General features: G+C 40.6%; 1 protein-coding gene across 10 annotated transcripts in view; it reads left to right on the forward strand.

The window, feature by feature from the left end:
* Positions 1-17,058, forward strand: part of ehmt1b (euchromatic histone-lysine N-methyltransferase 1b) — a 32,852-nt gene that overhangs the window by 8,323 nt on the left and 7,471 nt on the right. For 4 of the 10 annotated variants that reach the window (XM_060890238.1, XM_060890234.1, XM_060890232.1 and 1 more), the window contains exons 2-20: positions 5,203-5,290; positions 5,391-5,881; positions 6,384-6,549; positions 9,021-9,154; positions 9,376-9,561; positions 10,362-10,433; positions 10,539-10,656; positions 12,035-12,184; positions 12,272-12,379; positions 12,711-12,856; positions 13,051-13,194; positions 13,285-13,511; positions 14,759-14,947; positions 15,133-15,215; positions 15,302-15,408; positions 15,507-15,629; positions 16,068-16,169; positions 16,268-16,372; positions 16,709-16,863. In XM_060890238.1, the coding sequence (XP_060746221.1) occupies positions 5,245-5,290; positions 5,391-5,881; positions 6,384-6,549; positions 9,021-9,154; positions 9,376-9,561; positions 10,362-10,433; positions 10,539-10,656; positions 12,035-12,184; positions 12,272-12,379; positions 12,711-12,856; positions 13,051-13,194; positions 13,285-13,511; positions 14,759-14,947; positions 15,133-15,215; positions 15,302-15,408; positions 15,507-15,629; positions 16,068-16,169; positions 16,268-16,372; positions 16,709-16,863 (2,852 nt within the window). In that variant the 5' untranslated portion in view covers positions 5,203-5,244. Of the gene's footprint in view, positions 1-1,079; positions 3,707-3,899; positions 4,890-5,202; positions 5,291-5,390; positions 5,882-6,383; positions 6,550-9,020; positions 9,155-9,375; positions 9,562-10,361; positions 10,434-10,538; positions 10,657-12,034; positions 12,185-12,271; positions 12,380-12,710; positions 12,857-13,050; positions 13,195-13,284; positions 13,512-14,758; positions 14,948-15,132; positions 15,216-15,301; positions 15,409-15,506; positions 15,630-16,067; positions 16,170-16,267; positions 16,373-16,708; positions 16,864-17,058 lie in introns of those variants that run through there. The other 6 variants (XM_060890237.1, XM_060890239.1, XM_060890240.1 and 3 more) reach the window with 6 other exon arrangements.

Consider the following 17,058-nt stretch of genomic DNA (forward strand, 5'->3'; position numbering starts at 1 on the left):
TGAAGTAGAGACCACTAAATCTCTTACCAGAGGCTCACAGAGCTTCCAGCTAAATGTAGTTGCCTTTAATTCTGGTACAGAGCTGTGTGAGTAGTCAGATGGCGTGGCTTGAATGTTGGCGGCTTGGGAACTCGCAAAGGGAGAACCTTTCCAGTGAAGTACCACCGTCTGGCTTAATGAGTGCTTAATTAGTTGTTGTATTAGGTTCTGTGTTATGAGAGGCAACATGGACGATCAGTCTCCTTTCTGAAGTCTCGAAGAAGACAACATTTTTTGTTTAAAATGCATGCTATCTTTCATTCTTTGTTTGAGAGCATTCTTGTTTTGTGATTTTATGTGTTCCCTTTCCTCCATGACTCATGATTACCACAAGAATGTTGGAGAAGTAAAGAGAAAGGGTTGCAGATATGGAAGATAACTGATTTGTGCAGGTTTGAGCCTGCTGAGCTAGCCAGGCCAAACTAAAAGAATGGCATGCTGAGCAAAAAAAAAAATGAATCAGTTTTTGGGGTAGTGGTTTATTGAAGTTGATTGAGATTTTTTTTTTGATTGCAAAAGAAGCAGCAATGAAGGGTTATGTCCCTGCTAAGGAACAAGAAAAAGATCCTGATTAATCTGTTTAGTGTTCTCCCTTTTGTTGTTGGAGGAACCACTGAGATGAGTAAAGAAAGCAGAGCCCCGGGTGTCATGGACATTGTTGAAGGCTATTTTGCATCACTACTGAAGAAGTGTCTTTGTTGTAAACATGGCCTCCTTTATATGTGGAGATAGTGCTGATGTTGTATTGTGTTTCTGCATTTCTCACAATTGTCTTTGCTTTGCCTTCAGTAAGGCATCATTATTCATCATTCTGTGGATAAAAATACAGGAAGTCTCTGCGATCTTGTTTTCATTTTTGTACACGATTATTATTATTTGCGAGTCTGCCGAAGGTTCTCGGATTATCTCCTGTTCTGTGTTATAGACTTATTATTCATCCTTCTTGTGTGTGTGTGTCCAATTTTTCATTAGCATGTTGACTGATTGATCTCTAATTATACTTCTTTTATTGGTAGTTTTAAGTTGATTTTTGGATTTGACCCTCTTCATTAACATTTGTGCAGTAATTATGAAACACACATTCCAGAGTTTCACCTGGAGCAATAAGACAATAAGACTTGTATTTATTCGTTCAAATGAAAAATGGCATTTAGTACAGATAGGAAATATCTGAAAAAAAGACATCCATCTAGAAGAATGGAAAATAGCCTGTGTTGCCCCAGCATTTGAAACTTGAGCTGTTTTATGTCATTTATTTTTGGAGCAGCAGCATTGCAAATTCATTTATCCATCAGGTGAACACTGATACCAAACATCTCAAGTGGAGCAGTTTCTATCCTGTTTGGGCTAATTTGTATAGCTGTAATATTTTTTGCCTTAATTTCTTTTTTTTGTTCTTTTCCAAAGACGCTATTCACGCTATGAAGGAGTCAGTCAGAATTGATAGACGAGCCTCCATTTGCACGACTCCTATCTACATGTTCCTTCTGCCATAGAATAAATTTCACTGTGTACTGTTGTACCAGTAAACAATCTGGTTACGAAATGGCGGTTGGGAGCTGAGGCCCTTCCCTCTTTCTCCCGTCCTCTATTGGAAATGCTTTCTCTTTGGCCTGTAGGGGGAGAGCTTGGGAAGAAAAACAGCACCAATTCATAGCAAGTTTTTCAGATATTGAAATGATACAGCCAAGCTTTTTCTCCCTTACTTTGCTTTAAGAAATATAATGCTGAGATTACAAGAATGAAACTGTAGTAGTCGGTTGTTCATGATGTGGAGAGAAAAGTTTATCCCTGACATGTCAGGGTCGGACTCCATGGAATGGAGTCTTCGAAGCTGAGATGAGCCGTTGAGCTACATTGATGTCATTATTTAAGCAATTGGAATGGGCTGATGAGGAAAGTTGAGGTCAAGTGTCATACTGGAAATGCCAGTGGTTAAAGTTGCAGAACAGCCGGCTGTTGGGGCAAAAACAGAGCAATTATTTACATCATTTTAGCAGACACTCTTATCCAGAGTGATATTTTTTTTAACTTCAGTTTATACACCTGAGCAATTGAGGGTTAAGGGCCTTGCTCAGGGGCCTTGCAGTGGCAACTTGGTGGACCTGGGATTCGAACCAATGACCTTCCGATCAGTAGTCGAACACCTTAACCACTGAGCTACCACATCCCTTTTTTTGGGACACAAACCCAATTCTTTCGGTTTGTGTATGTTATGGAACTAAAGTGTGGACTTGCTGCCACTTACCGGATGTCAGATTCTGAAGTTCTAGACATATTGGTTACTTCTGTAATCCATATATGTCTTTAAAACTTGATTACAAACATCACATTTGTTTTCACCCCAAACAGAATTCACGTTATGACTGGTTCAGTGCTTTGTATAGTCTGAAGGACCATGTTTGAAAATATCATTACATCTTCAAGATTGCATTTGTTTTTGTGCAAATCAAAACAGTCTGGCAGGTCACTGGTGAAATCTTTGGACCAGAAACAATAGAAAAGTGCTTTTCTGGACTGATGGTACTAATTAAAAGTGCAAATCCTCTTTTCCCACAGGACATACTGGAATCTTTTTCCAAATGTCAGATACAACAGGACATATAGGCTGTTACCCAGGGTTTTTTCTACTGGTTATTTTCCTGAAGGTAATATACGGTGTAATCAATCCACGTGTGCATATGCAGAGTACATATAAATCCCTGACATGTCCAATTCAGCAGGGACTGAAATCCCAGTGTTACTCTGGTGATAATGACATTACACCATCTTCCTTTGTTAAACTAATCCAGTCTGAATAGAATTACAGTTCAACACGGATTTTTTCACTGTTCTGTTTTTGAATAGGAGTAATGCGGGTTGTTATATGTACGGGATGCAGTATGTATGTTGGAGAACGGGAAGCCAACAAGGTTGCTGTTTAAATTCAAGTGTTTTGCAAATCAGTAGTATTAAATGACGGTACCAACTAGCACCGAGTGTTTCAGATGCTTTTAGGGGTTGATTTCCAGCGCTTTTTTTTTTTTTTGGTGTTATACATTTTTTGTAATATGAGATTAATCAACAGACCTTTTGGTGTAAGCAACATCTTGACTCAGACAGAACAGAGATAGACAGCCTTATCCAAAAATAAAAAGTTTGCCAACACTTTGGGTTTTGTGGAAAAACAACGGCGTGTCCATGTTCACAAGTCTCGATTATAGAGGAAGGACATCATGTCACTGGATGGTAGATTTTGCTGAAAGAGAGACTTCTTTTGAAGTCACTGCTGCACCCTTTGCTCAGAAATGCTCAACGGTTCACTATGACTGCTTCTCACAACGTTGTTTTTGGTTCTGATGGACCAGAACCTCTCAGGCTTGGCTAGGTGTGGGGGGACTCTTATTATGAAGTGGCTCCCCTTGTGGCGAGAGAGGGAAACAGAAAGAATGATCGACCTTTTGTTGAGTGAGCAGCTCCAACGAACGGCAGCCATTTTCTGTGTCTTGTGGAAGGCAGCCAGCGTAGCTGCCAATCAGATGAGGAGGTTCTGGGGAGCAAAGGCACGGCTGGGGGAGGGGCAGGCAGAGGAAGAGCCTGGATTTTGCTGTAATTACTACACCTTCTGACCTCCTTCCTTTGAGCATGGCTGCTGAAAATCACTACATTAGATGTTGAAGGCTGGCAAGTGAGTGAGTGAGAGTGTGTTTTGAGTGCTTGTATAATTTGCAGTTACTTCAGTAGATGGAGCTACTCGCCTGCTTCTGTCCTTCTCAAAAGACAGCAAGTTTAGCACTTGCTTAATGTTTCTCAGGTTTTCTTTCGATTTTCTTTGCTCATTGTAGATCTTGTTAATGTTGACCTGTTTGTTTGTTTTGCAGAGGCCATGCATTCTCTCTTTGCTCAATGGTCCTGGACTGATCAGTGAACTCAGAGACTATAGATGTGCTTGCACCATTTGACTGCCATTCTAGAGGGAACAAACCATGCTCTGTGTTGAGAAGGCCGGCTAAGGCAGAATCATTTCTGAGCCTTGACACGACAGACTTCTTTGCCTCTTGTGCATTAGATGCCCTACCTTTTTAGGTTGTTTGGGCAAGGCAATTTCAGCGTCACGGCATCTCAGCAGGACATGTGTTGTTTTAATTAGATCTTTGTTCACGGTTATCTGCATGTCTTTCACCTTTGTTGAGAGATATTCACATTGAGGCATCAAGGGGTTCAATGCTGTTTGTGTGTTTGAGACTTTTGATCTTGATTCAGAGAACACTGATTTAGAAGAGCCGATTTTCTGGTCAAAGGCCTTGTACATCGCATCTGAAAAAAGGAGCTATTTGTTGTAATAGTGCTGGTTTTGACATTTGTGCATTCAGGACTTTATGCAGGAACCAAACCAGCTTTGGAGATGAGGCACTTCCTCGGTGCAAGGTTGACTGAGCAGCTGGGACTCTGTACAGTAACTGGGCCAAAGGCCAAATGCAATTATTTAATACAACAGGGGTGACTAAAAGAGAGCAAATGTGCATGTGAGGAAGGTAGGATGAAACCAACGGTAACTTGAGAGACGTTAATGACGGGTTTGATGAGATCTGGTTTTAGCAGCATGTCTTCACTTTCTTTTTGCGCATGTTTCAGTAGGAAACAGACAGAAAAGACGGCTAATCGAGCAAATATCTCGTTCCTGTTTTTTCCATTCACATGGAATTGGGACTGAGGTTCTTGATTAATTCTTTTGGACTGAACAAATCTCTCATGATCATTTGCACTCAATATATTGCTTAATAACCCAGATGTGAAAAGATTCACTATTCCAGTAGAGTCTTTGCCAGCCAACCCTGTTGTGTTGTTGTGTTGAGACACATTCCCAAAGGGTGAGCTAGTGTTTTTCCCCTTCTGAATCTCCTGCAGACTGATAAAATAATGTTTTTTTTTAAGATGTATATGATTAGCTAATCACATAGTTGGGGTGAAAAGGACTTTCTTCATTTATTTTTTAAATTGCACCATTTTCAGCAATTTGTCCTGGGTCTCACTGAGTGGCATAAGGGCTAAATTTAAAACCCAGTGGGCTCTTAGGACCTACAAAACATTGCAGATACAATAAGTCTCTTTTTAAAGGTAATTAAGTGTAATTTGTTAGTCTTGTGCCATTTGTATCCTAATTATAGTGTTTTTATTTTTCAGCCTGCTGGTCTGATAAAAGGGATTACAGGGAAGAGAGAACTAATGAAGACTGACAGTATGAAAGACACGCACAGCAAAGCAGAAGAAGGTAGCTTTAATTTTTATTGTTCATCTCTATAATTCTTATGATTATTTGAGCCATATTTTTGCCTTATCTTCAAGTACAATGTAATTCTTTATCAATTTAGGGCTTGAAGAGCCCTCGATCAAGCAAGCAGAACCTTTCAAAACAGCAGAAGAGCTGAATGGGACCTTTAAGAGCACAGAACCGGACAAAGATCAGCAGGACCTTGATGTCCAAAGGTCATCCACCCAATCGCACACCATGGAGAATGGACTTTCAGAAACTGATCCTCCTCACGGCTCTACAGTGGGCAGTAATGGATATATTCTCAGTAAACCCCAGGACGACTCTCCTGCTACGCAACACAGGACTACCTGGTCCCCTAAGGGAACCTCACCCATAGGGTACGCAGCAAAAACACTCCCTCTTTCAGCTACATCCCAAACCCAGGGCCAGGGAGCTTTAAGGACTAATGCAAGCACAGGGCCCAGTCTGGCAGAGGGGCGGTTGGAAAATGAGACTAAAAACGGCACTGCTACGAACACGCCTCCACGTGTGACAGTACACAGAGCACGCAAGACCATGTCCAGGCCAGCCTCTAATCACGCACTAAAGGTAATGTGTAGTTCAACTAACAATTTGGAGCTTACTTCATGGGGTGGATAAAGATTCAGAAAGCATTTATAGAATCAAGCCATTCAACAGTGTAGAGCTTAAAATATAAGAAAGGAAAATTAAGCAACAAAATAAAATTTTCTATGCAAATTAGATCAATTTACCTCATATTCGTTCCTCAAACCAACCCTTCAGCATGCGTGGTCCAATATTTCTTCAGTTACCCAGTTACAGTTCCTAGCATTAATTGGTTCCTTTTTACTGTTTGATACAAAAAATTAAGAATAACCAGGGTTTCATTTTATCTTCCCATGTTTGACCTCTCATATAATATTTATAGAGACCGTTGTTGGTGTATCTGGTGAGGGCACGTAGCAACATTTAGCTTGGGCATCTAATCTGCCAACGAAACTAGTATAATATCTCTTGCTTGTGTAAACAGGTGGTTATCTCACAGTCATCGAATTTGTCAGAGATAAAGTGATTCATTTGATTTCTCTAGGTTTTAAACAGGGAAATAAAAGAGCCGAGCGTGGTGAAAGGTGAGAGTGTGGACCGATCAGAAGCTCAGCCACCTGCGCAGGCTAATCCCACTCAGAACCAGCTACCTCAGAAGCAAACTGATGCCACACCAGCACCAGTCGCCACACCAGCCAAGCCACACACAGGTTCAATAATGATATTTTTTTTTTTTCGAGCAGCACATCTGCTAATCTTAGTAGCTCTGTTAATACTGGCACCCTTTATAAAAATTGACGTAAATAAATACCATGTAATAACGTTTATTATTATTTTGAGCAGAATCCAAAAGGTACCGTTTTATTATTTTAGCACAAATAAAGAAAGCTTTCTAAAATAGTTATGTTTACAAATGACCACCAACACCTTCATTAATATTTAGTGAAGGCTTGGATAGAGTAACAGCACTGAGACTTTTCCTGTAATAGATCTTGGCCACTCTTCCAGACAGACCATTTGAATCTGCTTTATAATTCTATGTTTGTGTATGTCTTGTACAGTTAAAAACTCAAGAGCAATGGACATAAGTCTATAGACCCATGTATGCAAACCCATTTATAATGCTGCATTTCACTGTGCTAAGAATCAACCAAGCACATTTAAAATTCACTCACTCGCTCTCACTCACTCCTTTTCTACCGCTTATCCGAACTACCTCGGGTCACGGGGAGCCTGTGCCTATCTCAGGCGTCATCGGGCATCGAGGCAGGATACACCCTGGACGGAGTGCCAACCCATCGCAGGGCAATTTAAAATTCAAACGTTCAGAAATATTTATTATACATCTGAAATCGGGGAAATAATTGTAGCTTCTGTGTGGCACAACAGAAAAGTAAAGTCTGCATTATCAACTGGAGATCGTGAGTTTAAAATCACACAGTTCCACAGTCATCCGTGGTCAGGAGTGTGTCTGTCTGTCCCCTGTCACTCACAACGAGATTAGGCAGTTGCCAACATCTGTGAGTGTTTTTGAAGGTCTCGTTCTGCCGTTCAAAAAGATGTCATGGTTGGCTTAACTTCAGGAGGAAGCACTTGTTAGCTCCACCCTGCGCAGATGGTAGATGTCATGTGATTCTGTGATGGGTGGGAATTGCAAAGATCTGACTGATTCTAATTAACCCAAATAAAATTTAGCAGTTACTGTAAGATTTTCTTGGGATCTTCTTGATTTGATCCCACTTTTAAAGCAATGGTCCACCAAACACTTACAAACGATATACAAGATCTCATTCTTAAACGGTATCTATCTGGAGATAATACATATCGTATTTTGTAGATATACCACTGGACACTACAAAGGACATCATCCACAAAAGGGGACAATGGAAAAACCTCAGCGTTGTTACCAAGAATAAAACTGACAAAAGAATCAGACCAAAATTCATCAGTGAGGCTGTCAAAAGACCTACGCAACATTTAAAGTAGCTGCTGGAGAAATGTCTGGCAGGTACAGGTTACTCCCTGGATGTGACAACAATCTTTCATATTCTTTACGTCTGGGCTGTTGAGTAGGGTGGCCAGACAAAAGCCTGTTCTCAAGAGAGGAAAGCCTCTCGAATCTATACTGCCTATATTTAACAAAACGTGACCAAATGTTGTCTGATGATCCCAAGGTAGAAACCTTTTGGGCATAACAAAAAAAAAAAAAAGAAAATTCTCTGGCACAGAAACAAGACCACTTATCACCCAAGCAACACCATACCCATGGCAAAGCATAGTACAAGCATACCAAACGATTTAACTATCAAACCTGCAGGACTTTTTTAGACAGCTGAAGAGGAAAATTTCACCTTTGAAGATGAACATCCAACAAAGGAATTGGCTTCAGAAGAATATCTACTGTATATTTTGAAATGTCAGAGCCAGGATCTAAATCCTATCAAAACCTGTGGAATATCTTGAAGGCTGGGTATAGAAAATTCCCTCACAGTTTGCTAGATCTTGATGGATATTCAATGTACATTCTTAAAATGTAATGTTCACCATTATCCTTATAGGGAAGGTGTATGCTCATGCATTCTGTACTTTAGAAAACCTTTAGAATTTTTTTTACGTGCCTGATTGTGCCAAACGTCAAAGTCAAATGTCGACAGTCATCTGTCTTTTTTTTTTTTTTTTTTTTTAATTGTTGAAAGTTTTTTGGTTTTCATCATCGTGATAGATGATGTGAGCAACCTTAGAAGTGTTAAGACATATTTGTTAGAAGGTGTCCAATCATATTCACAAAGGACACGTGTGGGTGCAAGTTTTCATTTAATTCAAGCAGAGCTACACCTGCTTCCACCTGTATAATCAGTTGACCTTGGCTTTCAGTGTGGCTTCTGTTTGGTTGGAATACGTTTGGACACCTCGATCTAGAGTTTTTCAAGGATTTTTTTTGTTATTACAGATTAATATTACATTGTCTCTGAGGAAAAATATTTTCCCAAAAAGAACGAATTTCTTTCTAGCACATTTTTTTAAAGGGTGCCAGCAGTACTAATGGAACTGCAAATGAATTATACAACGTAGTGGCAATTATAATGAGGGGAAAAAAAAAACAGACACGCCTTTTTAAACTGGTTTATTTGCATGTAGTGATGTGTTGGTATTTGACTGCCGATTCTTACTTACTTAATAGCATCTGTGTTGAGGAAAAAGAAGAGAAAGATGGGAACATACAGCCTTGTTCCCAAGAAGAAGACCAAAGTGCTAAAGCAGCGCACAGTGCTGGAAATGTTCCAGCGTGTGCCCCAGTCTCCACCCACTCCTCAGGTCAGCATTCCAGACACACCAGCTCTACATAGAACCTTGATATATCTTAGAAACTTTGGTTAATCCCGCAAGTTCATCTGGGGAGGTTCACTGTGGCATGTGGAGGTTCAGTGCAATCTTGGCCCCTGCTTGTGCCTTGTGCTATATTCTTGAATTGCTTTGTTGATGGGTGAAGACAATGGGTGTTTCCAAGCTGTCATGGACGTGTGGGTGTTTAACAGGTCTCTTTCCAATCGTGTTCTCTGCATCAGCCAAAAGAGGCCATGCAGGTTAACGGTGAACGGGCAGAGAACGAGTCTGACGAATCAGAGTCAGAAGACGAATCCGAAGATGAAGAAGACACGGTTGGAAAAGAAGAAACAGCTGAAGCATCCCAGGAGGACAGCAGACTGGAATCAATCCCACAGGTGTGGATTTTTTTGCTTGTTTATCCCCACCATATTTTTTTGGTTTATCCTCATCAGCCTATAGAATTTCAGGCTCATATGTGAGAGGGAAACTTTGCTAAAAAGTTAGCTGTGCTAAAAGTTAGTGTTAAAGTTTCACATTTATAAGATAACATAACTCCTTACATAGATAAAATGATAGAAGACATAGCTGTCCTTCTTCCTCCTATTACGGTGAAATAAGGAAAAGAAAAGAGCATGACGCTAAATCGGTTAGACTGAGCGGGGGAAAAAAATAAGTGTTTAAAAAAGTATACGTGAGGAGGCAGTCTGGAAAAAAGATTTCTTGCTATAGCTGATTTAATCCAATTACTAAACTTGTCCTGGCTGGATCATAGCAAAATAGACATACCTTTTAATTCTGCTTGAAATCATATAAAAGCTACAAAGCATGTTCGAGATTCACGTGTACCATCAAGTCATCAAAAAAATATGTGATGAATCCAATAGAACTCAATTTACAGAATTAAAACCAAAGCGATTAATTACCCACTAATGTTAACATGAAGAAATATCACTGGAGTGAAGAGGTTATAAATCTTAATTGGTGGGGTTCAATTGAAATCCTCAAATGGCCCTTTCTTCATTTTAGAGGAATTTTAAAATGCTAAAACTTGACTTGTGTCTGAGATACATGCAAAAGGTTCATGCTTAGGAAGGTGTTATTTTCAAAGCTATATATAGTAGAAAGTGTCAAAAGTTGACCACATGAGGGATTTTCCCAGACGCACACATTTGTTTGTTGTTTATTTACGATTTAGCTTGGCGAAGAGCACGAGTCTGAAGAGACTGCAGAAGAAGAAGGGGAAGAAGAGCAAGATGAGTCAGATTTGGTAAGCGCACCAGACATTTTTTCATCTAAAGATTTAATATCCTTCTGAACCTGTCGAGCAGTTTTCCAAGCCCTGCAGTATTAAATTAATTTTTGTCTATCTCAGAGTTCTGAATCCAGCTTAAAGAAGAAGGTGAAAAAGAAGGCCAGATCAGACAGCCCTTGGCTCCGGCCTGCTAGAAAACGTAAAAAGAAGTTGAAGACAAAATCAATGGATATTTCAGGTAGAGTAATATTTGTAAGTGTGTGTCTAGCACCAGAAGTTACATAATTGGAGTCCGTCTGTGTCAATATAAATACACATATTACTGGCCCCAGAGCTTGTCATACCCCTTTTCCACCAAAAAGAACCGGGTGCTGGTTCAGAGCTAGTGCTGGTGCTGGTTCAAAGTTGGTTCTACTGGCGAACCTTCTAAGAACCGGTTTGCCTTTCCATCGGTTAGAGAGCCGTCACAGGGCCGAGTCTGACGTCACTGTATACGTGTCACGTTTCCCAGCAACTGTAGCGCAAACACAAACACATCAACAATGGCGGATGTTGCTTTACTGTTAATGCTCATGGCTTTGTGAACCTACATTGGCATCCAAACGCGGCGAATCCAACGTGTACTTGCAGCTCCATGTAATCTGTATAAACGGAGGTGGTAATCGAGAAAGTACATAACATTATTTTATCATTAACACAGAAAAAAGTTAACCTTAGCATGTAGCTACCTACTATCATGTGTGCTGATAATTGATCATATTGCGGTAACGTAAAAGTGTATAAACACTGGTATACTTAAGGTACAATATCAAAGGCGCTAACAGTAGCCCCGCCCACAGCACCGCCCACAGCCCCTGAAGCAAGCGATTTTTAAGTCTAGACCAGCAACATTTTTTGTGCTACTTAAGAACCACTTTTCCTGGTTCAGAGACGGTGCTTTGGCTGTTGAAAAAGAAAGAACTGGTTTTAAATTAGGCTCTGGCTCCGAACCAGCACTCAAACTGCCTCAGATAAAAGGGGCATCAGAGATCATAGCTAAATAAACAGCATCAGGAAGACCAAGGACAAAGTTCAACTAGGGTTTGGTTAATCCCAAAGTTTTAATGTGCATCAGACCATTAAATCCATTAATGAAAAATGCAACAATTACGACATGAGATAAGGAGGGCATTAGTCAAACAAGCAACCGAAGAAGTTTAATTCCCAATAAGATCCCGCCATCACCGTGCTTCACTGTGAAATTTGTTGTTGTCAGGGTTATGAGAAATCTTGGGGTTCCACTAAAAGCAGCTGTTCTGTTTTGGTCTCGTCCGCTAAGAGAAACTTTTTCCACATATGTTTTGAGTCTCCATGGTGCTTTTAGGCAAAAGCTTGGCACAACCGTGAATTTGTCTGACTCTGAAAGCTGTCCAACGCAAGTCAGTAACTTGGTAATCAGGGAATTAATCATGTTCCAGGTGTTAAGAGATAAAACCTTCTGTTAGTTGAAGTTAGTGTAAGCTAGTGATCACTGACCATCATGCTATTGTTGGGTCTGGTATTTTCAGTTGCACCGAGTATATGTTGATTAACATAATAATGTTGAGTTCTTTCTGTATCTGATCTTCCACTTTTAGGTATGAATGACCAGACTCGGTTTGAGATTCCAGAGCAAACTCCTGCTCCTCTTCCTGCCCCTGCTGACCAAGAAAAAGAGTACACAGAGGTTCCGTTAGAGTCGCTTAACCTCAAAGCCCAGGATGCCTTGCTGAAATCCGAAAGCAAGGGTGAGACTTGATTTAGTTCATATACTGAATTTGGAGACATTTGGAATCCCAAGTTGACAAGCGTCTCTTTTTTCCCCACATAATCAGAAGTTGAAAATACTGTTACGATTTTTAGATATTGTTCCTGTGCTGACGATGACTCATCAATGGAGTGCTCTCAGTACAACAAAGATGAAAGGATGCCCCCTGGTGGTGGTGAATACGTCCACCTGTGTTCAAGGGCTATTTTTTAAATACCCCAATATGCTAGAAGTTTTTTTTCCAGTTTAATAATGTGTAAATAAGAATAAATACTGTTCTTTCCATAATTATGTTTATACATATTTTATTTGTATTTTATTTTATCTGAATGAACGCGTGAAGGATATCGACAAACCGAATGTCTCTAATTTAGTTTGAGGTTTTTGATTTGTAGGACATAATGTAAATCATTTTATTCAGACTTTAAAAGAACCGATTACATGCATAACTTTACATTAAGTTGTTCAGCTTCTCTTAATCAAGGCACGTGTTATTTGTTGTGTAGAATTGTCTAGCACAGCTCAGAGTTCAGCGGCGGACATGGTACAGGAGCTTCCGCTGTGTAGCTGCCGCATCGAGACACCCAAGAGCCGAGAGATCCTCACACTGGCTGACAGGAAGTGTATGGCCACAGAGAGTGTGGATGGACAGGTGAGAACCTATAGTGCAGAAAATGATCGATTATGGAAAATTAATCAACACCAACTGACCAATCAAAATATTGAATTCAACTTCGCTCTGATATAGTAGCTATAGGCATCATTCTTCACTTTGATCTGTAGTAGTGCAATAAAAAGGCTTTGCATGATCACGCATGAGTTCACTCCAGCTTTACTCTTGTGTAGCTGAGTCGGTGTCAAAGTGCAGTTCTGAAGCACGAGATGATGAGGCCGTCAAACTCGGTGCAGCTGCTGGTGCTGTGTGAGGAGCATCGCACAGGAATGATCAAACATCAGTGCTGCCCTGGCTGTGGCTACTTCTGTAGGGCGGTGAGTGTACCTGTAGCTTTGAGCTGCGGGTGATCGTTTATTCATTTCCCTGTTGTTGCTCCTAGAAATTTTATGGAAATGTTCCTCTAGGGAACCTTCATGGAGTGCCAACCAGAGGTGAACATCTCTCACCGCTTTCACCGGCACTGCGCATCAGTACTGAAAGGTCAGAGCTTCTGTCCACACTGCGGTGAGGAGGTCAGCAAAGCCAAAGAGGTCACCATCGCTAAAGCAGACACCACCTCTACAGTGCCACAGAGCCAGAGCCCGAGCACCCCGGCAACTTCGGAGGGCAAAGCAGACACCACCACTGGAGGGTATGGGTATTTCTGTGTGGTTTAGAACGGCGTTTCTTTCAATAAAATTCAATTCTCTATCAGTCAGGTGGTAATGTCCAAATTGATTTTTGTGGAAACTAAATTATAGTAGTAGTTAAAGCAAAACATTAGATTCTACAAGAGCTCCAGAGCTGTGTAAATTTATGTACAGATCTTTCAAATCATCTCACTGGCTTGAGCTATTAAATGGATTAGACTAAATTCCAAAACAATTCTGTAATTAAAGGCAGGGTCTCCTTTGTTTGAAAGCCAATGTTGACATTTGAAATCACCAAAACAAACACACCCCTAACCCAAATGGGTCCCACCCCTGTATTGATAGCTCCGCCCACACATACATACGTAACCCAGGCAAATAATGGAAAGAAATGTGTCTTTATCATAGCTGAAGGGAAGAACAATACAATTGCAGATAAACAAGCAAGCAAAAATGACACACAAGCATAATCATGCGAAGGACGGCATATATTAGTTCTGTGTAACAAAGCAAAACCAACGTTACTCACCTATCGAGAAGGAAAAAAGCGCCTCGGCGTCTTAAGTAAAGTTGGCCACATATTCACAGATTGGAGTTTCCCGAATCAATAACTCCTGAGCTAAACGCTGTTACTAGCATAATACGGTTGTAGCTGCGTCTCTACATTACTACGATCGAAAAGAGGTGTTATTTGTGTAGTAACAGCGTTTAGCTTAGGAGTAACTTCCTGCTCCTCCAGTTCTCTCCAGCGCTGGAAAGCTGATCCTATATTAACACGTCCTACTTCTTGCCTTATCGTAAGCCTTTCTTCGCTTTCTTTCTTTGTTTTTATCCTCCATGTCAATGTTAAAACCGCTTTCTGCTAATGTCACACATGCGCACTGAACACCCATATTGACAAGACACGCCCCTTTCTGCTCATTGGCTACATGTTTGTTTTGATTTTTGTTTATTATTTGGCCCGACTCAGTTTTCTGAAGCATTTCTCAAAAATCGGAGACCCCACCTTTAAGACAAATAAAACTAGCCATTCAATTAGGACAAAAGAAATGGCACCCTATAAATGAAGAATGTCTTAGTGTCTGTCTTTGGCAGCTGCAGTGGCTGAGCTGCATTACTGGAAGCTTAACTGGTCTTTCAATGATTATTCTTTGTTTGGACATTTCCAAGTTTGTGTGCTTTGCATTTTGTGGAGGTTTGTGGGCATCACCAAATGTAAATGCTCACACCATTGTGTGTATGATTTAAGGTTGTCTCTCCTTTCGTTATCGGGAGAAGGGAGCGTAGACAGCACTTTATCTAGACCTTCTGAAGCTGGGAATGAATTACTTGCCCTCGAAGCCAGCAGGCCAGAGCACATAGGAGCTGGGGCTGGACCCTCTATAGCACCGCCTAAGGAGACTCTGGAAACCATTTTGTTGGCACTGGATGCAGAGAAGTAAGAAAAATAGACAAACTGAAACACACTTTGTCACACTTTTATAATACTGTAATACACTTGTACCATGGTTCACATAAGTGTAAACTCTACGAGTCTGATTTTAATTTTTTTTTTTTCATGTTATTCATAATAAGCCATATATTCATGTTTGATGTGATGCCTTTATTGTTTCTTCTTTTTAGGCCCAAGAAGCTTCGCTTTCATCCTAAACAGCTGTATATCTCTGCTAAGCAGGGGGAACTGCAGAAAGTCTTAATGATGCTTGGTACGATGCTGTGTCCTTATAAAAGCATATAGCCTTTTACACCCTTCATGGCAATCTTTATGATGCATATGTTTCTCTGTTTCCAGTGGATGGAATTGACCCAAACTTTAAGATGGAGAGCCAGAGCAAACGTACGCCTCTCCATGTAGCAGCTGAGGCTGGACATCAGGAGGTCTGCCACATGTTGGTCCAGGTCAGTATTAGTGCACCTCATGTACATAGGTTTAATCTTAACCATGTACATTAACGCTAACCATCTAGGGTTTCGTTTTCTTTATGTATGCGTGTCAGGCCGGTGCAAACCTGGACATATGTGATGAGGACCAGCGCACACCTCTGATGGAGGCTTGTGAGAACAATCAGCTGGATACAGTACGCTACCTATTGAGAGCTGGAGCCATCGTCTCCAACAAGGTCTGTTTCTTTGTTGTGTCTGTCTGTCTATTTATCTGTCTGTCTATCTACCTGTTGCTTGTCTGTACATTTTGTGTCTGTCTGTCTTGTCTTGTCTATCAAACTATGTGTCTGTTTGTATTTATTTCTAACAGTCCGTTTTTCTGTCTCTCCTAATTTGCATATCTGTCTGTCTTTTTGTCCCTATATATCTTCCTACCCATCTGTGTCTGTCTCTCTCTCTCTTTCTTTCTGTCTGTATCATCCGTCCATCCACCCGCCTGCTTTTTTGTCTGTCTGTCTGTCTTTCTGTATGTTGGTCCGTCTATCTATCTATACCTTTATCTCTCTCTTTTTCTTTGCGTTTGATCTATGTCTACACATACGTACATGTTTATTAATCCTAAAAAAGTTATGAATAAAAACATAAAACTCTTCTTTTCAATCTGTCGTGTTTAGGATGCTGAAGGCTCTACGTGTCTCCACCTTGCTGCTAAAGCTGGACATTACAATATTGTAAAACACTTGCTGTTTACAGGCCTTGTGGACATAAACTGTCAGGTAAAGACAGTTTCCCACCATAGTTATATCATTAAGTTCTAGTCTTTAGTCTTGTAGCTGGGGATCTGGCAGTTTTACAGCTGTGTTTTTGTCTGCAGGATGACGGTGGCTGGACTTCTATGATTTGGGCGACAGAGTACAAACACGTTGAACTGGTCAAGCTGCTGCTATCGAATTGTGCCGATCCCAACATCAGAGACAAGGTCAGTGTGGATCTTCAAATCTGGAAATAAAATTACACAAAGTTTTAGCGCAGCCTTTTTTTGGGATAATTTTCCCGAATCACTGGAAAGCTAGAAGTTAAGCAAAAAAAAACAAAAAAAAAAAACTTTTGATCTTAATTTTGTAAATGCAAAGTTGTCATGCTATACGTATATTTAAGAAACAAGTCAATTTGATTTCTTATTTTAACCTCACAGCACAGCTAGGACACCACTCTACTACACCAGTATTAGTCAGCTTTTTAAGATATTATACACTGCCTATTCCTTTGGTTACATTTGGACATTATTATATAACGTAGTGTTTTATCTTGGTAGGAGGAGAACATCTGTCTGCACTGGGCTGCTTTCTCTGGCTGTGTGGAGATCGCTGATGTTCTTCTGAGTGCCAAGTGTGATCTTAACACCGTTAATGTGCATGGAGACTCACCACTGCACATCGCATCACGGGAAAACCGGGTGGATTGTGTCTCGTGAGTGCAACCTGATTAGAACGCCAATTAACGCTTATTCCATCGGATGACTGACAGCTCAGAAGACACTTTCAAACTGTTCAGGAATTTGTACAGAGGTGTATACTGCGCCGGAATGATGATCTGATCCATTAAAATGTTCAGATTAGAGTAGATATAGGAACTGGCATCTTAGTGGCGTACCACTATTCTGAT

This window comes from Tachysurus vachellii, chromosome 17 (assembly GCF_030014155.1).
Source record: "Tachysurus vachellii isolate PV-2020 chromosome 17, HZAU_Pvac_v1, whole genome shotgun sequence".
NCBI lineage: Eukaryota > Metazoa > Chordata > Actinopteri > Siluriformes > Bagridae > Tachysurus > Tachysurus vachellii.